Source organism: Macaca mulatta, chromosome 12 (assembly GCF_049350105.2).
Source record: "Macaca mulatta isolate MMU2019108-1 chromosome 12, T2T-MMU8v2.0, whole genome shotgun sequence".
Lineage (NCBI taxonomy): Eukaryota > Metazoa > Chordata > Mammalia > Primates > Cercopithecidae > Macaca > Macaca mulatta.
The window spans coordinates 96,396,014-96,416,086 of record NC_133417.1 but is presented as its reverse complement, the minus strand read 5'-3'; the positions used below and the strand labels follow the sequence as shown (position 1 = coordinate 96,416,086).

Below are 20,073 nucleotides of genomic sequence, written 5' to 3'. Positions count from 1 at the left end.
ATCTTTATTATGTGCTAACTGCTTTACAGATAGTATCCCACTGAATCCTCCCAACCATTTTATAAGGTATCATTCTACAGCTGAAAACACTGATAGTTCAGGAGTTTACATAACTCAGCTGGCAACCTGTGGAACTAGGATTTGAAATCAGGACTCTTGCACTCACATGGCCCATTACCTGGGAGATGCAAAGTAGAGTTTGTGGATATGTTGAAGTCTTAGAGAAAGATGGTTCTCATTGATTTGGTGTCATTTGATATTATATTTTCACTGACCCCAGATAATTTTCAACCCATAAATCTGAGGTTTTACCAAATTTTCAAATGGGGAAGGAGGAAGGAAGGGAGGGACGAGAAAGGAATCACTATGGCAGTATACAGCACAAGGCAAAGTACAATGGAAGAGGATATTCTTGCCTGGAGCCCTGCTTATCACTGACTAGTGATACAAAAGGCTGTGGGCAAAGGCAAACTTCAACTACAAAATTCCAAATTAGTAACGTCATCACTGAGCACTAATTCTAGAGAACACACAAATTTGACGTCCCCCCAGTCAGGCTGCAATCTAAAACATCACGAAAAATGCTTGGTAAGGGAGAGAATGATGTGCCATTTAATCTAGGAATGATCACTCAACTTTTTAATTCGTATTTCTGGAACCTACACCAGCATTTATGGAGGAGTTTAGGTAGAGTGAAAGGGTATATATTTGATGAATGAGAAGTCCTAGGGTGCTCCAAATACGTAAGATTGTAAGAATAAAGAGATGCAGCGTAAGAAAGCATAAAAAATTAAGCCAACTGAAAAAGAACAAAAATATGTAAGTACAAAAATTATTAGGCGCAGGATGCTGCAGATTTTTCATGTTCTCCGGCTCTCATATGACTCGGAAGACTGCCAGTGTCCTTAAATCATAGATGGAAAATAATGAAGCCTTCATATTTAGAAAACATGAAAACAAAACAAAAAAACCCCAAAGGTTGAAAAGTACAAGTGGGATATAACTTAGGGAAAAAAAGGATTGTGTAATAATTACCATCTCTAAAAAATGGAATGTTTCAATTAATACGTAAAAACTGACGCGCAAAGCAGAAGATAGACTAAATACACAATGTTAAAGATGTAGTACGATTTTACTTATCGTGTGACTGAGCTTCTGTGGGATCCTGTAACAGTTTCAGAAGAAAAAACCCACAGGGCATGGGCACATTCTTCATTGAAAAGCTAATTTTTATAGGAAATTCCTCCAGTTTAGAAGAAAGTGGCTTGATTACATAAAAAATATAAACGCTACATTTGACTTCATCCATTCATGCACAAATTCCTTCAAACAGGTCATCTACTGCTAACGCACTATGTGCCAGCGATTTGGGAAGAAGCCTGGCACCAGATGGACACGTGCTGACCTTCCACTTGGCCTACAAAAGTCACACGTGTTCCTGGCGGCTCTTGCCACCCAAACCAACAGCAGCAGCTCTCTTCACAGTGAGATGCCAAGGCCTTTGTGAGTGAGGACAAGGTGAGCTGCTGTCCTCTCACCTTACAGTGGCACCTTATAATGATGACAAGCGATTGTTTAGCAGCACTTCTACAATCACATTACAGGGTGGCTGGGCGCGGTGCCTCAAGCCTGTAATCCCAGCACTTTGGGAGGCCGAGGCAGGCGGATCACAAGGTCAGGAGATCGAGACCATCCTGGCTAACACAGTGATACCCCGTCTCTACTAAAAATACAAAAAACTAGCTGGGTGCAGTGGCGGGCGCCTGTAGTCCCAGCTACTTGGGAGGCTGAGGCAGGAGAATGGCATGAACCCAGGAGGCAGAGCTTTCAATGAGCCAAGATTGTGCCACTGCACTCCAGCCTGGGCAACAGAGCCAGACTCTGTCTCAAACAAACAAACGAACAAACAAACAAACAAACAAAAAACCACAATCACATTACAAAAGCAAACTGTAGTAGGTCAAGACATGAAACACCTTCAAAAAGCCCATGATAACACTACACTGTGCAACAGCAACACACTGTTTGACACCTTTTTAATAAATGCTCATAGACATTGCAGAGTGCAGAAATGGCAATGGCTGTAAGATTCAGCAGATAACAACTACCAAGTTAAAGAATAATATTAACTTGTGTGCGATGTGAAAAGAAATGCTGGCCAAATGTACTTTGTGAACTGCGCACACTGAAATCACCAGTGATTACTCTCATATTCAAATGTGAAACATGATACTATCATATTCAACCCTGAACACCTTCCCTGAGGTTGGTTTTATAATCTCTATTTTACAGATAAGAAAATGAGGCTCGCATCCCACTCTTGGTAAAAGCAATAGAGCCAGAATTCAAAGCTCTGGGTGACTAGGGATCATGCTTACAGCCTTTACAATTTTCCAGCCAAAAAAAAAAAAAGCTATGTCCTTAAACACTTGGAAATGCTGTACTTTGTATAAATACATGAATTCACCTAAGCAACTCAATCACAAGATGAGGAATCTTTTATTACAAAGCAGCTGAAGGTTTTACCACCTAAAATGCTTACTCTATTACCCTAGAGCCTCCAATTTCAGTTTCTTTATGACTTTTCTCGTAAGTCACAAGCTTCCAGGTAGAAAAGTAATCAGGGAAAATGTTTGCCCCCAAATAATTTACTCGTGCTTAAGACCATTCCTTATTGGTTTTCTTCCCCTAAATGTGCATGCACCAACATAATCTAACAGCTTGAAGCCATACCAAATAATTACTCAAAGTAGAGAACATAAATTCAATTCACTATAGGGACTCACCACCCGACCGTTTTAATTTACTTAAATGTGCCCCTGAATTAAGTCAAAGCAGAACTTTTGCACAGCCTTCTCTTCTGCCTTAGGTGTACTTCTACCACCACCAGTTGAGCCTCTGCTAGCAAGATTTAGTAAAGAAGAGTTATTAGTAGACACTGGATATTTAGTACAGAAGAGATATTCTACATATTCTAATGCAGCTACAGCCTCCTCACAAGATACGAGTTTAAGTTTATATTAAATTTAGCATAAATTTCCATTTTAAGGAAAGAGATAAACATATTAAGCCACTCTAATGGGGAAGTTAAGGGGGCAGGGACAAAGAAACAACGAATCAGAACCTGCCCCCCTGCCCTACTGCACTGCCGCTGCCTGACTATCAACACGGGGCCTGGCCGTCATGTAGGGGCTTTCCTAGTTCCACTCATTACCAGCTGGTCCACAACACGTATAGTGCCTGTGCATGTCAGAGACAGCCTCCCCAAGGCACAAGGTGTGAAATAAATAGTCTAAGACTGTACCTGCTGGAGGATGAAGTTTTTTTTAACAGACAAATAAATAAAAAGACATGTATTGGTTGAGAAGAAAAAAACATCACATCACATACTTTGGGATGTAACAGAGAAAGGGTTAGATAGTATGATAAAAGCTTCATTATTTTATGTATACTGTCCTCTCCTGGAAAAAGAAGTGGTCCAAATTCTTGATTAAGGCTAATTATGAAAAAAATCAGCTTTGTCTTGTGAAGTGAGAAAGACAATGAAAGCCTGATTGAAAGACTATCACTCAAACTGATGGCCTACAGAGACCCCGTGCCTCCTCTCCAGTTGCTCCAAGACGAATATTATGAAAAAAGCATCTCAGCGGCATTTAGGTTCTTTCAGTGAATTTATGCCTCCTCAGTAAAGCAAAAGGATACATTAAACAACAAGCATGTGCCTGTAATCTAAGCAACTATAATTTATCTACCTTTTTCCTCTTGTCTTAATCACTCCCGAAGAAAAAGTACCAACCAACCAGTGAAGGAATGGGCATAACGGATGGTAGTTTCAGCGGAAAATTCTGATTATGAACTTATGTTTACTTATTTATTGGGATATATATTCTAAAATCTATTCTATACTTTTTCTGAAAACAGACTACATAACCCTCAAGATTGACAACCCTCAAGATTGACAAGGTTCACTCATGACAAATTTTAAAGATTAAAAAAATGGGGCAAATGTCTTCTTACAAATCATTCATTCACTTTGTATGTATACTATAGTAAACGAAAAAAGGTATGAACATCAACCTCAGGGCTCCGACAGCCATGGTCTCACATGATTCTCTATCTATTTGCAGGTTTGCTTTGAGGGATCTAAAGCATCTAGCATGCCATGACATTACAATTCTTCCCCCACTTCCACCACACTTTGCAGCATTTTAAGAAATCAACTTCAAAGTTTTCACTCAAAAGTCAGTATCCTGAAGTTATAAAATCAGCATTAAAGATAGCTAGACATATTGCATTAAAGTTCTGAAAGGGTTTCCAGTGTTTGTACAGGAAAAATTAACTTGGGCTCTAAAGCACTAAGAAAAACATAGCTTATTATATACCTAATTACTGTTTTTTATTAGGATTTTGTTATATACATATAGAATATATGTATTTTCACAACAGATTTTCTGATGCAAATTCAATGTTTATCTAATAATTGAAAATTTGTTCATGAACATATCTGAATCTAAAATTCTAGACCCAATCGTGAAATAAAAGTAATGAAATATCTGGTCCTTACTATCTTGATTTACTCCCCTAATAAACACAGATTAATGAATTAATTCATTAATCTGAGGTTAATTTAGTTATATTTCAACATCTGGCTTCTTCAATATTTGTATATAGTCTCATTTCATGATAAATAGTCTTTTTTCATGACAAACGTATTTTGTAAAAAGAAAAACAAAGTAAAACTGAGATAAAGGGAAAGCATCTACTTTCATATAAAGGCACCCATTACGAAGTCACAGCACTGTTCTTTTGAAATGTCAGTATTTCAGTTGTATTGCTACAGATACTTCACAAACAATGACTGACTATTTCTGTCTTCTTCAGGAGCTTTAAAACTCAAAACTCAAAAAACAAAACAAAACAAAACAAAAAAACAAAAAAAGCTCAGCCTTGTATGTATTAGAAATTAGGCAATGTATTGACTTAGTTTTTGATTTGTGACCCTAAAAAGGCAGATTAAAAACAGACACTTTATTAAGGAATATCCACTCGCTACTGAGAACTGACCCATAGACAGGGAGTCTTCTATTTTACCTCAGTACATATATTCCCAGAAAACTGATCAGAGTTTCCTTTAGGAAGCGTTCTAACAGGCAGTTTCATGCCTTTTATTGATGACTTTTCATCAATAAAATCAAATATATGATATAAAAGGAAGAACAAAGCTGTAAATCTCAAACAATTTAAAAGAGTAAAACCACGTTCCATACAAAACGGCATGAATGCAGCACACACACAGATTAAACAATGTGCCATGAGATAGACGGCACATAAAGGTATAAGCCAATTGTGTCATAAATTCAAAAGAAATGTGAAAAAACAAAGCAATCCAGAGTAATCTGTTCCATCCTCCATCTCCATTGTGAGGAGAGTGGCCGTTTCCTTTTGCTTGACGTTTCCATGTGGAAGGATCTCCTTAGAGTAACTTCCCAGCCTGCTGGCCCCTTACTCACTCCTCCCCAGGACAAGAAAAAAGACTTTGCTGAGCAGTGAGGTTTGCAGAAGAAAGGGCCATGCACAGAGGGCTTAGCTCTCTGGGTTCCCTATACTATGCACACATCTGGCTCTACTCCTTAGTGCTAAAAGACAGATGGGGCAATGCACACAAGGAGAGGCCAGCAGTTGCTTAATATTGTCAATCACTGCCTTACTACCAAAGTGCCAAAGGACTACTAACACACCTACTTGGGTGATAAACCAAAAGACACTTTCCTCAACCTTTCCTTTAACAGTAATAAAGCCACTTCTTCTCCAGCTTGATTCTTGTGCCTATTTGACAAGTGCTTCCAAACTGGGTGAGGGAAAGGATATATTATCAATCACACCCCTGTATCGATTAGTTTTTGCTGCATAACAAATCACCCAAAACTCAGCAGCTTAAAACAATACCATTTATTAGCTCATGATGTCAGCTGGATATTTCTGGCCTGAGCCAACTTGGCTCATCTCTGCTGGGCTTGCTCATGGGTTGGTTGTCTGCTGGCAGACTGGCTGGCAGCCATCTGGGCTAAGACGTCCTCACTCTTATGTCTAGCAGTTCATTCCATGTGTCTCTCCTCGTCCAGCAGACTAACCCAGGCTCATTCACATGATGGTGATAGTAAATTCCCAAGATCAGCAAGAGAGGACAAACTCCAATACATCAACAATCCTCAAGTATCTGGTTGTGCTGTATTTGCTAACTGTTCCATTGATCGAAATACATCTCCCAGCCAAGCCTTGAGTAAATGAGAGAGGGGACTCATCAAGGATGTGGACACAGGGTGAGAAATTATTGTGCTATTTCTGAAAACGATCTATCAGACAGTGGCTGTCTAAAATAAAATGATTACAAATTGTTTGACACTCTTTCTGTTGAGAGGTATGATCTGTGTCTCTGCCCCTGAAACTGTGCAAGCTAGTGCCCACTGTGACTACACAGAGTACAGCAGAAGTGGCATGCCATATGCTTTCCCAGACTACTTCAGGCTTCCTCCTCACCCTCTTAGAACACGGGTTGCCAGGATGTTACTTTCCTCTCCAAACCTAGTTGTAATACTGTGAAACACCCAAACTTATTGTACTCTAAGTTTGAGGTTGTAGGGGGCAGGGGTTGTCAGGCAGTACAGCAAGAATAACTGGAACATAGACCAATCACAGCATTTGCCTCCCTTCATAATTAGCCGAATTTTTTTTTTTTCAAGCTGAACAAAGTCAGTACCAGGAGAAGTCTGACAACCAATAATTTTGCCTTTCTGGGATTTAGGAAAAGTATTTATTTAGAAGTATTTTTAAATGATTAGCACAGAATATTCAGACAAAATTTTCTTTTTTTTTGAGACGGAGTCTGGCTCTGTCGCCTGGGCTGAAGTGCAGTGGCCGGATCTCAGCTCACTGCAAGCTCCGCCTCCCGGGTTTATGCCATTCTCCTGACTCAGCCTCCCAAGTAGCTGGGACTACAGGCGCCCGCCACCTCGCCCGGCTATTTTTTTTTTTTTTTTTTTTTTTGTATTTTTTAGTAGAGATGGGGTTTCACAGTGTTAAGCCAGGATGGTCTCGATCTCCTGACCTCGTGATCCGCCCGTCTCGGCCTCCCAAAGTGCTGGGATTACAGGCTTGAGCCACCGCGCCCAGCTCAGACAAAATTTTCTAATAAAGCAGAAGCTTTATTTCTCAAAAAAACCTCTCAACTGTACATAATTACTTCTGTGATCATTAATTCATCCAACAAATATATATAAGGTGTTCAACACTATTTTTTTTTTTTTTTTGAGACAGAGTCTTGCTCTGTCACCCAGGCTGGAGTGCAGTGGTGCAATCTCGGCTCACTGCAACCTCCACCTCCCAAGTTCAAGTGACTCTCCTGCCTCAGCCTCTTGAGTGGCTGGGATTACAGGCACGTGCCACCATGTACAGCTAATTTTTGTATTTTTAGTAGAGTCGGGTTTCACCATGTTGGTCAGGCTGGTCTCGAACTCCTGACCTCGTGATCTGCCCGCCTTGGCCTCCCAAAGTGCTGGGATTACAGGCGTTGAGCCATGGTACCCAGCCTATGTTCGACGCTATTTTAGTTGCTGGTCATTTAGTAATGAACCAGGCTAAGGCTCTGTCCTTACAGAGCATGTATTTGATGAAAGGCTAAAGACAACAAACAAATAACTATACTGAAAAAAGCAAATATTTATTGAGTGTTCACTATGTACCAGGCACTACTACAAGTGCTTTAGATACTAATACATAATCTACACCTCAAGACAACCTATGCAATTGGTCCTATAGTTATTCTCATTTCAAAATGAAGAAATGGAGGCACAGAGAATGAAGTAATTTGCTGTCTTTTGTTTAGACACTGGAAATCACATGATAAACCAACAAGAGTTGCAAAAGTAGGCTCATGGGTATGCCCCAAATAATGGACAAGGAAAAAAGAGCCTGCCTTTATATGCACTTACACACCTACTGTGTCAGGTATTACACTAGGCTCTTGACATGGTAATGTGAACAAGACAACCTCTCTCGTCCATAGTTCGCTCAGGTATATGCACATCTGAAATAACAGTTTCTTCATAGCGTATATTTCTCTGTGCTATTCTTCTTTTAGAAGATAGAATCCCTGCAACTTGTACCATATGTTCTCCACTGTCTAAACTGCCACCAAATGCCTGTGATATTAATTTTAAAAATTGGTTTCCAAAAGCTTCCAGTTCACAACACCAGATGTAAAATCCCCAAATACAAAAACATAAATATCATCAGACCAACAAACCTTAACAAAGTAGGAGAAGTATCATTTTACATTACCTAAACATTTGTATGTGTTTCTATATTTTATCTTCTCTATTGAAGCAAATGTTTTACCATCTTCTGTTTTAATACCTCTCTTAAAGACACTAACCTTAGGGATACGTAGTTTTCAAGTGAGTTCCAGACTTAATTTGTCTCTTTTACAAAAAGAGAGAGAAGTTACTGGGGTTTCTTTTCCTTTCCACTTCCTGGGTACACAATTGGCTCAAGGGATACTGTGCCTTTTTCAAGGTAAGAGTTTTTGCCAATGACAATCTATGCTTTCACTAGGCAGCTGCTAGAAAAGGAGGCAAAATATACTTCCTACAAAATGGCAAATTTTGTCTTCTTTTCTACGCTACAAGAATCCAACTTTTAGCTTCTTTAGTTTGGAGAGAACACAAGATGGTGTATCCATTGCTTTAAACTCCCTTCTGCCAGAAGGCAGCAGCTCCCAATGACCACCTATGAGTCAGTTCTCTACACAAGATGAAATTTCCTGCTCTTACCACTAATGTATTCCTTTTCTCTCCAAAGCAAAGGATACTCTTAAATACCAGGGTGTTCCCACTACCACAAATTTCAATATAATTTCACTGTGGGAACAAATGGTAACAAACACCATATGAAATCCATTCATGAAGATATATTAATCTTAATTGGAAAAGAACTGAGTGTTTAATATTTATTCTCCACGGATACTGCAAGAATCAGGGGACAAGACATTTGTGCTTAGAACTTAAACTTCAAAATTTAAAACCAAAGTTGTTTTCTTATCCTTATAATAAAGTTATCCTGAATTATTTTCCTAAAATCCTCAAGAGTAATATTGATTAAATCATTCCAAAATGTTCAGCTGTAAGTTCTGTAATGAAAACAATATTAAACCTACTCTCATTTTTAAAAAGTGTTTTATTAACTTTATAGCTAGAGTGAATTTGTCTTGTAAAAATAAAGCACTAAAGACTCATGAGTTATCATTCAGACTAAATACTAATCATTCCTTAAAATGGTGATCTTAAAACTGAGGCACACCACTAGCTGGATAGCTCTGATCAGCTGCCATATACTGTAAAAGGAGTTTTCCTAACAACTTTGGCAGGGGTTATAATCATTTACCTTTGGTTATATCATACATAGTTTGCATGAGTACTTTTATTCCCATATTTTGTGTATGAAATCATTTAACTTAAGTAGCACTATCCCATTCAACTTCAATTCATATTAAAACTTTCTCTTCAAGGCATTTCTCTAATAATTAAACATTCTTATAAAAACGGACAATCCCAACACATGGCATACAAAACTGTGTAGTTGGGCAAACTAAAATGGAAACTTTATTTATTTATTTTTCAGATGGGATCTCACTCTGTCACCTGAGGCTGGAGCACAGTGGCTCAACCTCGGCTCACCGTAACCTCCGGCTCCCAGGCTCAAGTGATTTTCCTACCTCAACCTCCTGTGCTGGGACCACAGGCATGCGCCATCACATCTGGCTAATTTTTCGTATTTTTGGTAGAGACGGGGTTTCACATGTTGACCAGGCTGGTCTCAAACTGATGAGCTCAGGTGATCCCCCCCGCCTCAGCCTCCCAAAGTGCTGGGATTACAGGCGTGAGCCATTGGGCCCAGCCAGAAATTAAATTATTTAAGAACTACAGAATGCTGGAAATGGGAAGAACCATGGAATTCATCCAATTCAATCCTATCATTTTAAAGGTGAGAAACCTCGAGCCCTAGATGGTTACTCTCTGAATCATGATTTTAATTTTTTTTTTTTTACATCAGCTGCATAGTTTGACCAAATTAACTAAATAATAATTTTCAAAGGGCATTCTTCTGCTAGGGCTAGTCAGGAAGATCTCAGTGGCATCTGAGAGTGCCAGGATTCTGGGCTACCCATCTCCTCTTCAACCAGATCAGGTCTCATTTCACCGGTACCATCTTTGGGGTTCAGCATAACATTTCCTTTGAAGACGAAATGCCACTGTTATAAGAAAAATAAATGTGCACACTTTGGATACTTCAGTCAACTCTTTTTTTTTTCTTTCTTTTTTTAGGTCTAAACATAATTTTTTTCATTCTAACAATCCCAATAGCACCATGGGATGGTGAGGCAGGCAGGGGTAGGAAGAGGTTCAGATCTATGGTCCTCAAAAAACCTAGAGGACTCAAGAGGATAACCAGACTGTGGCTGGGGTGCACAAAGCCCTGAGTCATCATCTTACATTTTCCAAACTAATCAACCATGAGTCAAGAGGAGCAGGGACATCAGGGTTGTGCCGTGGGCGCCACAGCTCCCAAGCACTGACAGCACTGTCATTTTTATAAGAGACACTGAAAACCCCGTGTGGCGCTCATATACCCACTTTAGAAAACTCTGCACCTAGGCTAGTATGAGCAGACCTCATCTGACTGTGTTTTTCTTGTTGTTGTTGTTTTGTTTTTTTTACCTTTCACATAGAATATTTCACTTCCACAGTCAAAAATCATGTCTAAAGAAAGTTAAAAAAAACCTGTTTTACCTAACAAGTGTATCACATTCCAATCACTTAAATACACTGGAAGAGAAGCAACATTTCTCAAAGTAAGACTGAAGTACAGGTCTACTCCTTTTATTGAATAAATATTACTCCAAAAGTTATTAATTTAAAACCAATTATTTATATTTTGCTTTTTTATCATAAACATTTTGTTAAAGAAAATAACCCTTAGAGGATCTTTTTTCATACAGGATTCCCTTAAAGACCTACAGGACTTTAAAAAGATCTATAGAATATAGTAAGGCAAATATTTATTTAGCAAACTCCTAAAAAGTTTTTCCAAGGTAAAGATGTTAAGTGATCTTTAAAAATATTTATAAATTACATTATATTATAAAACAATCTGAAATGCAAAGCTTAAAGTTTAAAAATAAAGCAAGGAAACATATTCTTATGCCTCAAGACACAAGTATCTAAACTATTCTACTATAAATACATGTTTTAGTATTCTGAACTTCTTTACAAGGACTCAAGAAAAATACTCACAGTTACTTATTACTCCTCCTAGCGGATCGCCTTTAAAGTCAAATTCAATATCCATATATTTGCCCTGCCAAAGAAAGATTCTGTGAATTTTCTAGTTCATCTCAAAATACTCACTCAGTGTACTTCTTAGAGAATAGCAGACTAAGCCTTTATTTTTCTACATTTGTTTAAATGTAACTAAGAAAGACACAGTTTATATAACCAAGATGCAAAACAACATGCCTCCATAAATAATTCATACTAAATACCCCGTTAGTTCAAAGCTAATATAACCCACTGCTAATTTAGGAACAAATCTTCTCAGCCACCATGTGACTTTTCCATTTCAGATTATCTTTCAAACTACTGGAGGATATGTACTCAATTCAAAAATAAAAACAGAAGAAAAAGTCGTCGTCTGTGTATATAGACTGGTTGGGAAGATAGTCTTTTTTTATTTGCAGAATATGTTTTAAGCCATTGCTAGGAACTTGAAACATATCAATAAATGAAACGTTCAGAGATCTGTTTTTATAACGACTCAAATCAAATACAAGATTATGTGTTATGAACAGGTCAGAAGCACACTGATCATTATTCCTTTTTTTGGCTTTTCACCCAGATTATAATAGCAATATATAACACAGGGTTCATTTTACACTTTATAGACAGTATCTTAAACACACAGACACACACACGGAGTTTAATATTCTGATTGTTAATACAAGATTATGTGTTATGAACAGGTCAGAAGCACACTGATCATTATTCCTTTTTTTGGCTTTTCACCCAGATTATAATAGCAATATATAACACAGGGTTCATTTTACACTTTATAGACAGTATCTTAAACACACAGACACACACACGGAGTTTAATATTCTGATTGTTAATACAAGATTATGTGTTATGAACAGGTCAGAAGCACACTGATCATTATTCCTTTTTTTGGCTTTTCACCCAGATTATAATAGCAATATATAACACAGGGTTCATTTTACACTTTATAGACAGTATCTTAAACACACAGACACACACACGGAGTTTAATATTCTGATTGTTAAAGAACTGGTCTATAATTGCCTAAAGAGTAACAAGTATAACAGAGTAACTGTGACAGATGTTTCTTGTTTGGAAAAGTGTGTGTGGTTCTAATAAGTAAAGTCTTTAGTTTTGTTTCATATCCTAAGAATTACTTTAACTCATTAATTTTCAAATGAGGGTAAGGGAGAAGAAATACAATCACATGGAACTCAGTCAACAATGCAATTTGTGCCTTTGTATCAGCTTACCCATGCTCTTGCACCTTCTCTTTTTTCATCATCATGGGTCATCTACCCTTTTAGGTCTGCACTTATTCATAAGGATATGTCTGTCAACCACTTCTTTAAAGCTGAAGTAGGCACAAGCGAAAGCACGGCATGGCTCCTGCCTTCAAGGAGCTTACTGTCTAGTGGGGGAATTGAGACAGGTCAACCGGACACTCCAGTCTAGGAGGATATGTCCTACAGTGGGTCCTGGTGCTATGCCAAAGAAGCAGGAACAAAGGGAGAGCAGGAAATCTGCCCCACCTTAACTGCAAAGTATCAGCAGAAGTGAGGTGGGCAAGGAGGTGGGAGACCAGGAAGGAGTAGGCGTTAAGAATTGGCAACCATGAGGATGAGTGGGAAACAAGGCTGGAGAGGGAAGTTGGAGCACATGATTACTTTGAGATATTCTCATCACAAAAAAGCCCTGTCCTTAAAGGCTCCTAAACAAGGATGTCATGATCAAACCTGCCTATTTACAAGATTTCCCTGGCTAGTATGGAATGAACAGGAAAGAAGCAAGAGTACATGTAGCTGACAGGAGGTGGCTACAGTGATTAGTGGAGAAATGTTGGTGGCTTTAAGTAGAAGTAGTCAAAGAGAAAAAGTAAACAGAATTGAGAGCTACCCGGAGAGTCACAGTAACAGGCCCAGGTTGGATGCAGGAGATGAGAGAGGATAACAAAAAAAATTCAGTCCTGTGGCCCAGGCCACTGAGTGGACAGGGAGGACCTCCAAGAAGGTGGGAGACCAAGGAGGCAAAGCAGCTACAAAGGAGGGGAAGAATGGTTACTCTGTCAAAGGAGTCAGAGGTTGACCACGTAAGAGGGGATCCTTTTGATAGAAGGTGGTCCCTGGCCACATGAGGCGACAGAATCTAGAGCCTAGGTAAAAGGAGCGTACATAGACATACGTATAGGCCAGGCACCAGGAAGCAGGATTAACTCAGTTTGAAGACCTGTATGATGACGATGGTGATTTCTGAGAAGTAGGCGTAACATCAAGAGCTGAGAGTAAAAAAATAGGAGGTTTGAGGAGAGTAGAATAAACACTGGAGAGAATGGAAAAGGATGCCAACCAGGGATAAACCAACTAGTGGCCAGCCCTGAGAATTCGGTTGATAGTGGAATGACATTCTTCCCACTAAGCCACTTCCTGATTACTCGCCAAAAGCTGGGTTCTGATCACGTTACTAGTCCACTCAGAAATAACTCATAGCTCAATTTGTCAAACTACAGCTGCTGTGGTGGGGAGGGGACCCTGTGAGGCATCTCCATGGCAACACTGGTTCAAAATGTGAGCTACGATGAGCAAGCATTAACTAGAACACGGCAGGGTCTATCAGACTACTCTGTGAAGAGGTCAAGGATTTCATTCCAGGTTAACTAGACCAACAAAGACTGGTTTGCAAGTCAAAGAAATTGCAATTTCCCCGGAGCACAAGTACATAAACCACTGTTATGTACAGTAGTAACTTTAAATACAGCAGAGTCCTGCTATAAAATTAAAACATAGGTATATTACTAGTCAAGTCACAGACCACAAAGCAGAGAAACTGCTAAAAACTGGGCATGAAATGATTCAGCCTATAATCAGGTATTAATCTCATATCCTAATACCCAAGTTATAATAGGATTTCTCTGAAGTTACTTAATAAACCAAATCACCTGCCAAGCCTTTCACTAGATTTCAAATATCACTAAGAAGTAACAGCCTTTTAAGTAATACGGGTTTCTACATTTTTATGGTCTATAGACTAAATATATTTGCAAATATTAAATACTGTGTGTGCATATAATTTGCAAACAGCAAAAATAAAATCTGTATCACATAAAGGAGCTTGATCATTAGAATTACTTCTATCACCCACACTTCACTTCTAATTCTATTTATGTAATGAGATTAGCCATGTTACCACAACAGGAAAAGGCACGGATCAAATCAGTTATAACAACTTAAGGGGCTAATCTGACGGAAAAAATTCACAGCCTTGGAATTAGGAACCTTACTTAGCCTGCTGTTTTCTAAACCATCAAAACTATCTCCACCTGAGGTCACTGTCCTGCCTTAAGCACAAAATAACCTTAAGGAGGAAAGAGCTAAATGGGATCTAAAAGAAGGTGGAGAAAGGTCAGGAAGGGTCTCAAGTAAGAAGGCATAAAAGATCATCAAAATTGTCCCTGATGGCAATCAGTAATGTATGTGAGAAGACGGTTCATAAAACAAACGATCTTTTATTATAAAAATGTATACATCAATTTCAAAACACCACCATCAGACTCAACATTTCCTGCAGCTGCATTCAGGCAGCTGTGTCTCTGTAAAGGGCAGAGGCACCAAAGAGCATGGCCCGGCTGGAGGAGCCCACTGCGTCAACATGCAAGGCACAGGCCAGGGAGTAGTGGGGGATGAAGCTGGGAAGATGGACCCTGTCTAGCATTTTCCAACTCAATCAAGCTCAAAACACCAAACAGATTTGGTTTTTATTATTCAGTTCTACTCTACAGCCCCACACTCACCCCACACGCTTGCATTTATTGCCAAGCCTACAGACTTCACCTCTATTTAATTTTAAAATACATCCCATCCTTTCTGGACCCACTAAATAAGGGACAAGGGCTACGGTGCACCCTAACCCTAAACTTGAGACCCAGTTTACCTTTCTCTTAATTTCTGATTCTTGATTTCTAAATACCAAACTCAGATAAGTAAAGTGTTACTCTAAATAGCCTCATTTAAATTGCTTATGGGATTTTATGATAGAAGACGTCAAGAAAACATGATAAAAATAGCTTGTTACTCCAAAAAGAATTCAAAAGGAAAATTCCAGAAACCAAGAGTCCTTATAGAACTTTGAGTCTTAATAGAGATGATGTTCCTCTTATTTTAAAAATGTGTGTATTAAGAAATATTAAACATCTACTGGTTGTTTAAACATACATGAGCTAAATATTAGTGTTAACACTTATGCTTATACAAATACTTACAAATCTAGAGGAGTTGTCATTCCTTACAGTTTTGGCATTTCCAAAAGCTAGTAGGAAAGAAACAGACGTATGGTTAAAAAAATAATAATAATCTCAAGCAGAAAGATAAAGCAAATACAGCATTTGAAATCTATGATTTCTGGAAAATACAACTTGTGGCAATGATATTTCTGTCCAAAACTTCCACAGAAATATACTTAACAGAAGTCTTAGTAAGTTGCTAAAGCTTCCATGTCTTACAAGTTCATAGAAAAAAAAAATCATTCCTATGATTCATGGAATTCAAGTATTACTGTAAACTTAACCTTATCTAATTCAACACCTTTTAACACTTTTACAGAGTAGTCAATTGAGTGACCAGGAAGCAAGGCTTCATGCTCTTCTAGGATTATCATCACTGAGTAAGGTTATTTCAGAGATTACTTATCATTATCAAAGGCTTTATGGAACTTGAAGTTTCCAGATCATGGGGAAAGGCATGTGAACCTTTAAATTGTTTAATTAATTTTAAAATAAAGCTATTTAAATATTATTAATTATATAGCTCTGGAATATAGGAAGAGTAAGATATTTGGAAACAATAGTCATTTCTAATAGGCTAAAAGTGCTTTCATCAGTTTATGTATATCAGACCTAGGTGAAACTTTCCAAACAACGAAGAGAAACAATTTGGCCCATAATGCAAAATAACAAATGTTCCAATCTTAGCTGTTTCCTGGAGACAAATCCCTCACAAGACTCCCTTTTAAATGAGGGCATTTAAGAACCCCAAGCTGACGCTGCCCCAGGCACAGTGCTCCTGTTTAACACAGGGAACAGCACGGAGTCATAGAGTAAAAGGATTGTTTCACCAAGCCTGTGCACAAGATAGGAGCAAATTAACCTGGGCCATGGTAGTAGAAGATTAAGCAGCCTAAACGTAAGTCGTATAAGTAGAGGAGATCCCTGTTTGATGCTCTGGAAGCCCCGCCCTGCCCATCTTTACCATTTCAAACTTGAATGTGCAAACTAATGACATGAGGCTAAAGTGCAGACTCAGGTTCAATGGGTCTGGGAAGGGGCATGAGATCCTCCATTTCTACCAAGTCTCCCACCTGCCCGGTCTATTACTGGGATCCAGGGCCCACACGGCAGCTAGCATGATAATGTGGTGAACAGAAATAAACTTTTGGGGTCAGAGGCTACGCATCAAATCTCTGGAGGTCTCCATAACTTCTTCAAATTAAACAGGGAGCAGATTAGACTACTGAGTGTTCAAATGAGACCTGTGGGCTAAAATCTGGACTGACTTTTGAAAGCAGTCACCTGATCAAGGAGAGAGGGTGTATGTTTACATATGTTAACTCTGGTAATTTAGCAGCCACACCTGATGCACTGTATTTTATATGGGGTGGCTTTTTTGTGTTTTGTTTGTTTGTTTGTTTGTTTTTGTTTTTGTTTTTTTTGAGACGGAGTCTCGCGCTGTGTCACCCAGGCTGGAGTGCAGTGGCGTGATCTCGGCTCACTGCAAGCTCCGCCTCCCAGGTTCACGCCATTCTCCTGCCTCAGCCTCCGAGTAGCTGGGACTACAGGCGCCCGCCACCACGCCCGGCTAGTTTTTTTTTTGTATTTTTAGTAGAGACGGGGTTTCACCATGTTAGCCAGGATGGTCTCGATCTCCTGACCTCGTGATCCACCCGCCTCGGCCTCCCAAAGTGCTGGGATTACAGGCTTGAGCCACCGCGCCCGGCTTTGTGTTTTTGATTCTTAAAAAAATAGTTGCTCAAGCTCGGTTAAGACAACATTTACAAAGCCAACACAGGCAAAGTTCTTTGCCTTAGAGATGCTGCTTGGGCTGAGTATGGTTTGGTAGGTCCCCGGCAGCAAATTCTGTCTTCAACAGAAGATGAGCTGAGATGCTATACAGAGTGAAGAAATCTGCACACTAAAAATATTCAAAAAAGGATGCTTGCTGGAGAGGTTCCCGTGCTCATCCCATGTCCACCACCAGTTAAAAGGCTTTCATGAATGCAACCTTGATAATGGTGTGTATTGACCTAGTTATCATGAAGACTATGACATTTCTTGTGTTTTCACAGGCTAGTCTTTTGTGGTGGGTGTGAACATGCAGGGCTGCCAAGTTAGCTAACTTGCACAGCCCCAAGTCCAACTAGAGATGTTGATGCATAAAGGACAGTTTATTGTGGCTTGAAGGTCAGGGGCAAGTGAAGGAATTGCTTCAAAGAAACTTTATTCAGGGTGCTATTTGCAAGCCATAAACCATCTTTTCATCAAACAAATCTGAGTTGCACATTACTAAACACAACCCTAAACACTAAAGTCTTTTATTGTGAACCACAGAATAAAAAGCAAGTGTTCCATTATAGAACACTTGAGACACATTCCTCAATTGGCTTTTTTTAAGTTCATTGTTCTAAATGTTCATTTACAGTAGCAGCTCCAGCTAAAAAGTAAAGCATTCCCATAAAAGATAATGCATGCCCACAGTAGACATTTCTTCCATTTCCTGCACTGGAGCCTAGTTCCAAATACCACTGAATAAAGAGCCAGATTCTGGTCACAGATGCAGGCTACAGCAATCTTCAGCATTTCTCCTTTACATCACAGCATTCTTAAAATAAGCATATACAGAAATACAGCAAATGTATAGCACCCTAACTTAAAAGCAAAAGGCAATAAACAAAAAGCCAAATATTGGAACAATAAAGTTGAGAGATACCGCTTTCCATAATAGCTTTGTTATTAAGATACTGAAATGGAGGAAAGATCAAAAACAGCATAATAGATGATTTGCCTTATTTCTCTCTTATGCTACTAACTGGGGATACAGATGCATGGTGTGTCCTTGTAATGGTGAAACTGAAGCATGGGAAGTGTGTCTCGGGGTCACAGTGAATACTCACTGTTCGGGAGCCTCTCTGAAAGGGCAGGAGAGGCTGAGCCTGAGTATAAACGACAACAGGGCAGGGTTTTAACCCTTCATACTGGGAAAAAGCAGTTCTGCTTTAATCCATGTTGAATCTCATCCTTCCATGACTTGGACCAAAAGATTCCACCAAACTACTTATCTAGGCTAGAGATTCTAATCGGGGTGGTTCTGACTCCCCAGGGGACATCTGACAATGTCTGGAGATACTTTCAACTGTAACAACTAGGGGCAGGGGTGCAACTGGCAGCTAACAGAGGTCAGAGGTGCACAGGACAGGCCATCCTACAATGCACAGGACATCCTCCCACAGCAACATGTAAGCAGTCCAACAGTGCTGAGGCTGAGAAACCTTACTCCACCACAACAAATATGTGAAGTGACAGTAGACATGCTTACAAGATAAAGCATTTTTTTTTGAGACAGTCTCCCTTTGTCGCTTACAATATAAAACAAGTTTGCTTGTTTTTTTTCTTTCTTTCTTTGAGATACAGTCTTCCTCTGTTGCCCAGGCTGGAATGCAGTGGCGTGATCTCGGCTCACTGCAACCTCCGCCTCCCAGGCTCAAGCGATTCTCACATTTCAACCTCCCAAAGAGGTGGGATTACAGGCGTGTGCCACCACGCCCGGCTAAGTTTTATATTTTTAGTAGAGAAGGGGTTTCATCATGTTGGCAAGGCTAGTCTCGAACTCCTGGCCTCAAGTGATCCACCCACCTTGGCCTCCCAAAGAGCTGGGATTACAGGTACGAGCCACTGTACCCAGCCATAAAGCAAGTTTAATGGCTTGCCATCAATAGGAAAGACTTTGATGTACTGTTTCTAATGCCAAGGTAGTTCACACTGATGTTGTATGCCATTCTCCCTGGCATTAAGGAAACTCGTTTCTGGTTTTGTTTTCTGATGATGTTATGGGCTGAATGCTTATCTCCCCGCAAAATTCATATGCTGAAGCCCTAACCCTCAAAAAGCTAGCACTGGGACGGGGGGCTTGTGGGAAGGAATCAAGGTGAGCTGTGGTCCTGACGGGTGAGGCCCTCAGGATGGAACTGGTGGTCTTACGAGAAGAGATTCGAGAGAGCTTGCTCTCATCTCTCCCAACTCAAGCACAATGAAAAGGTCACGTGAGCATACAGCAAGATGGCAGCCACATATAAGCCAAGAAAAGAGGCCTCAGAATAAAACCTTCCTGGACAGCAACTTGATCTTGAACTTCTAGCTTCTAGAGGTTTGAGAAAATAAGTTTCTGTTGTTTAAGCCACCCCGTCTGTGCACTTTGTTATGGCAGCCCAAGCTGACTAAGACAGAGAACTAAATAGAGAATTTGTGCACTCTCCAGTCAGGTTTAGACTTTCTATGGCCCTGGAAAAAATGGGTCCTTAAGTGTTTCTCTGGGTGAGCCCTCATTTCTCTAACAACAAAAACAATCAGCCACAGGTGTTATCCTGAATAATAAAAGAGCACTGCACCATCACATGCAAATAATTGGTTGATTATTTTTAATCAAAATCTAAGTAATTCAAATAA

The 20,073-nt window shown here is 39.5% G+C and overlaps 1 protein-coding gene across 6 annotated transcripts in view; it reads right to left on the bottom strand.

Moving 5' to 3' along the window:
* MYO1B (myosin IB) overlaps nucleotides 1-20,073 on the bottom strand; it is a 181,922-nt gene that overhangs the window by 63,809 nt on the left and 98,040 nt on the right. For all 6 annotated transcript variants that reach the window (XM_028830384.2, XM_015110580.3, NM_001266816.1 and 3 more), the window contains 2 exon segments: nucleotides 15,622-15,668; nucleotides 11,349-11,412 (listed from right to left, as the gene is read on the bottom strand). In XM_028830384.2, the coding sequence (XP_028686217.1) occupies nucleotides 11,349-11,412; nucleotides 15,622-15,668 (111 nt within the window).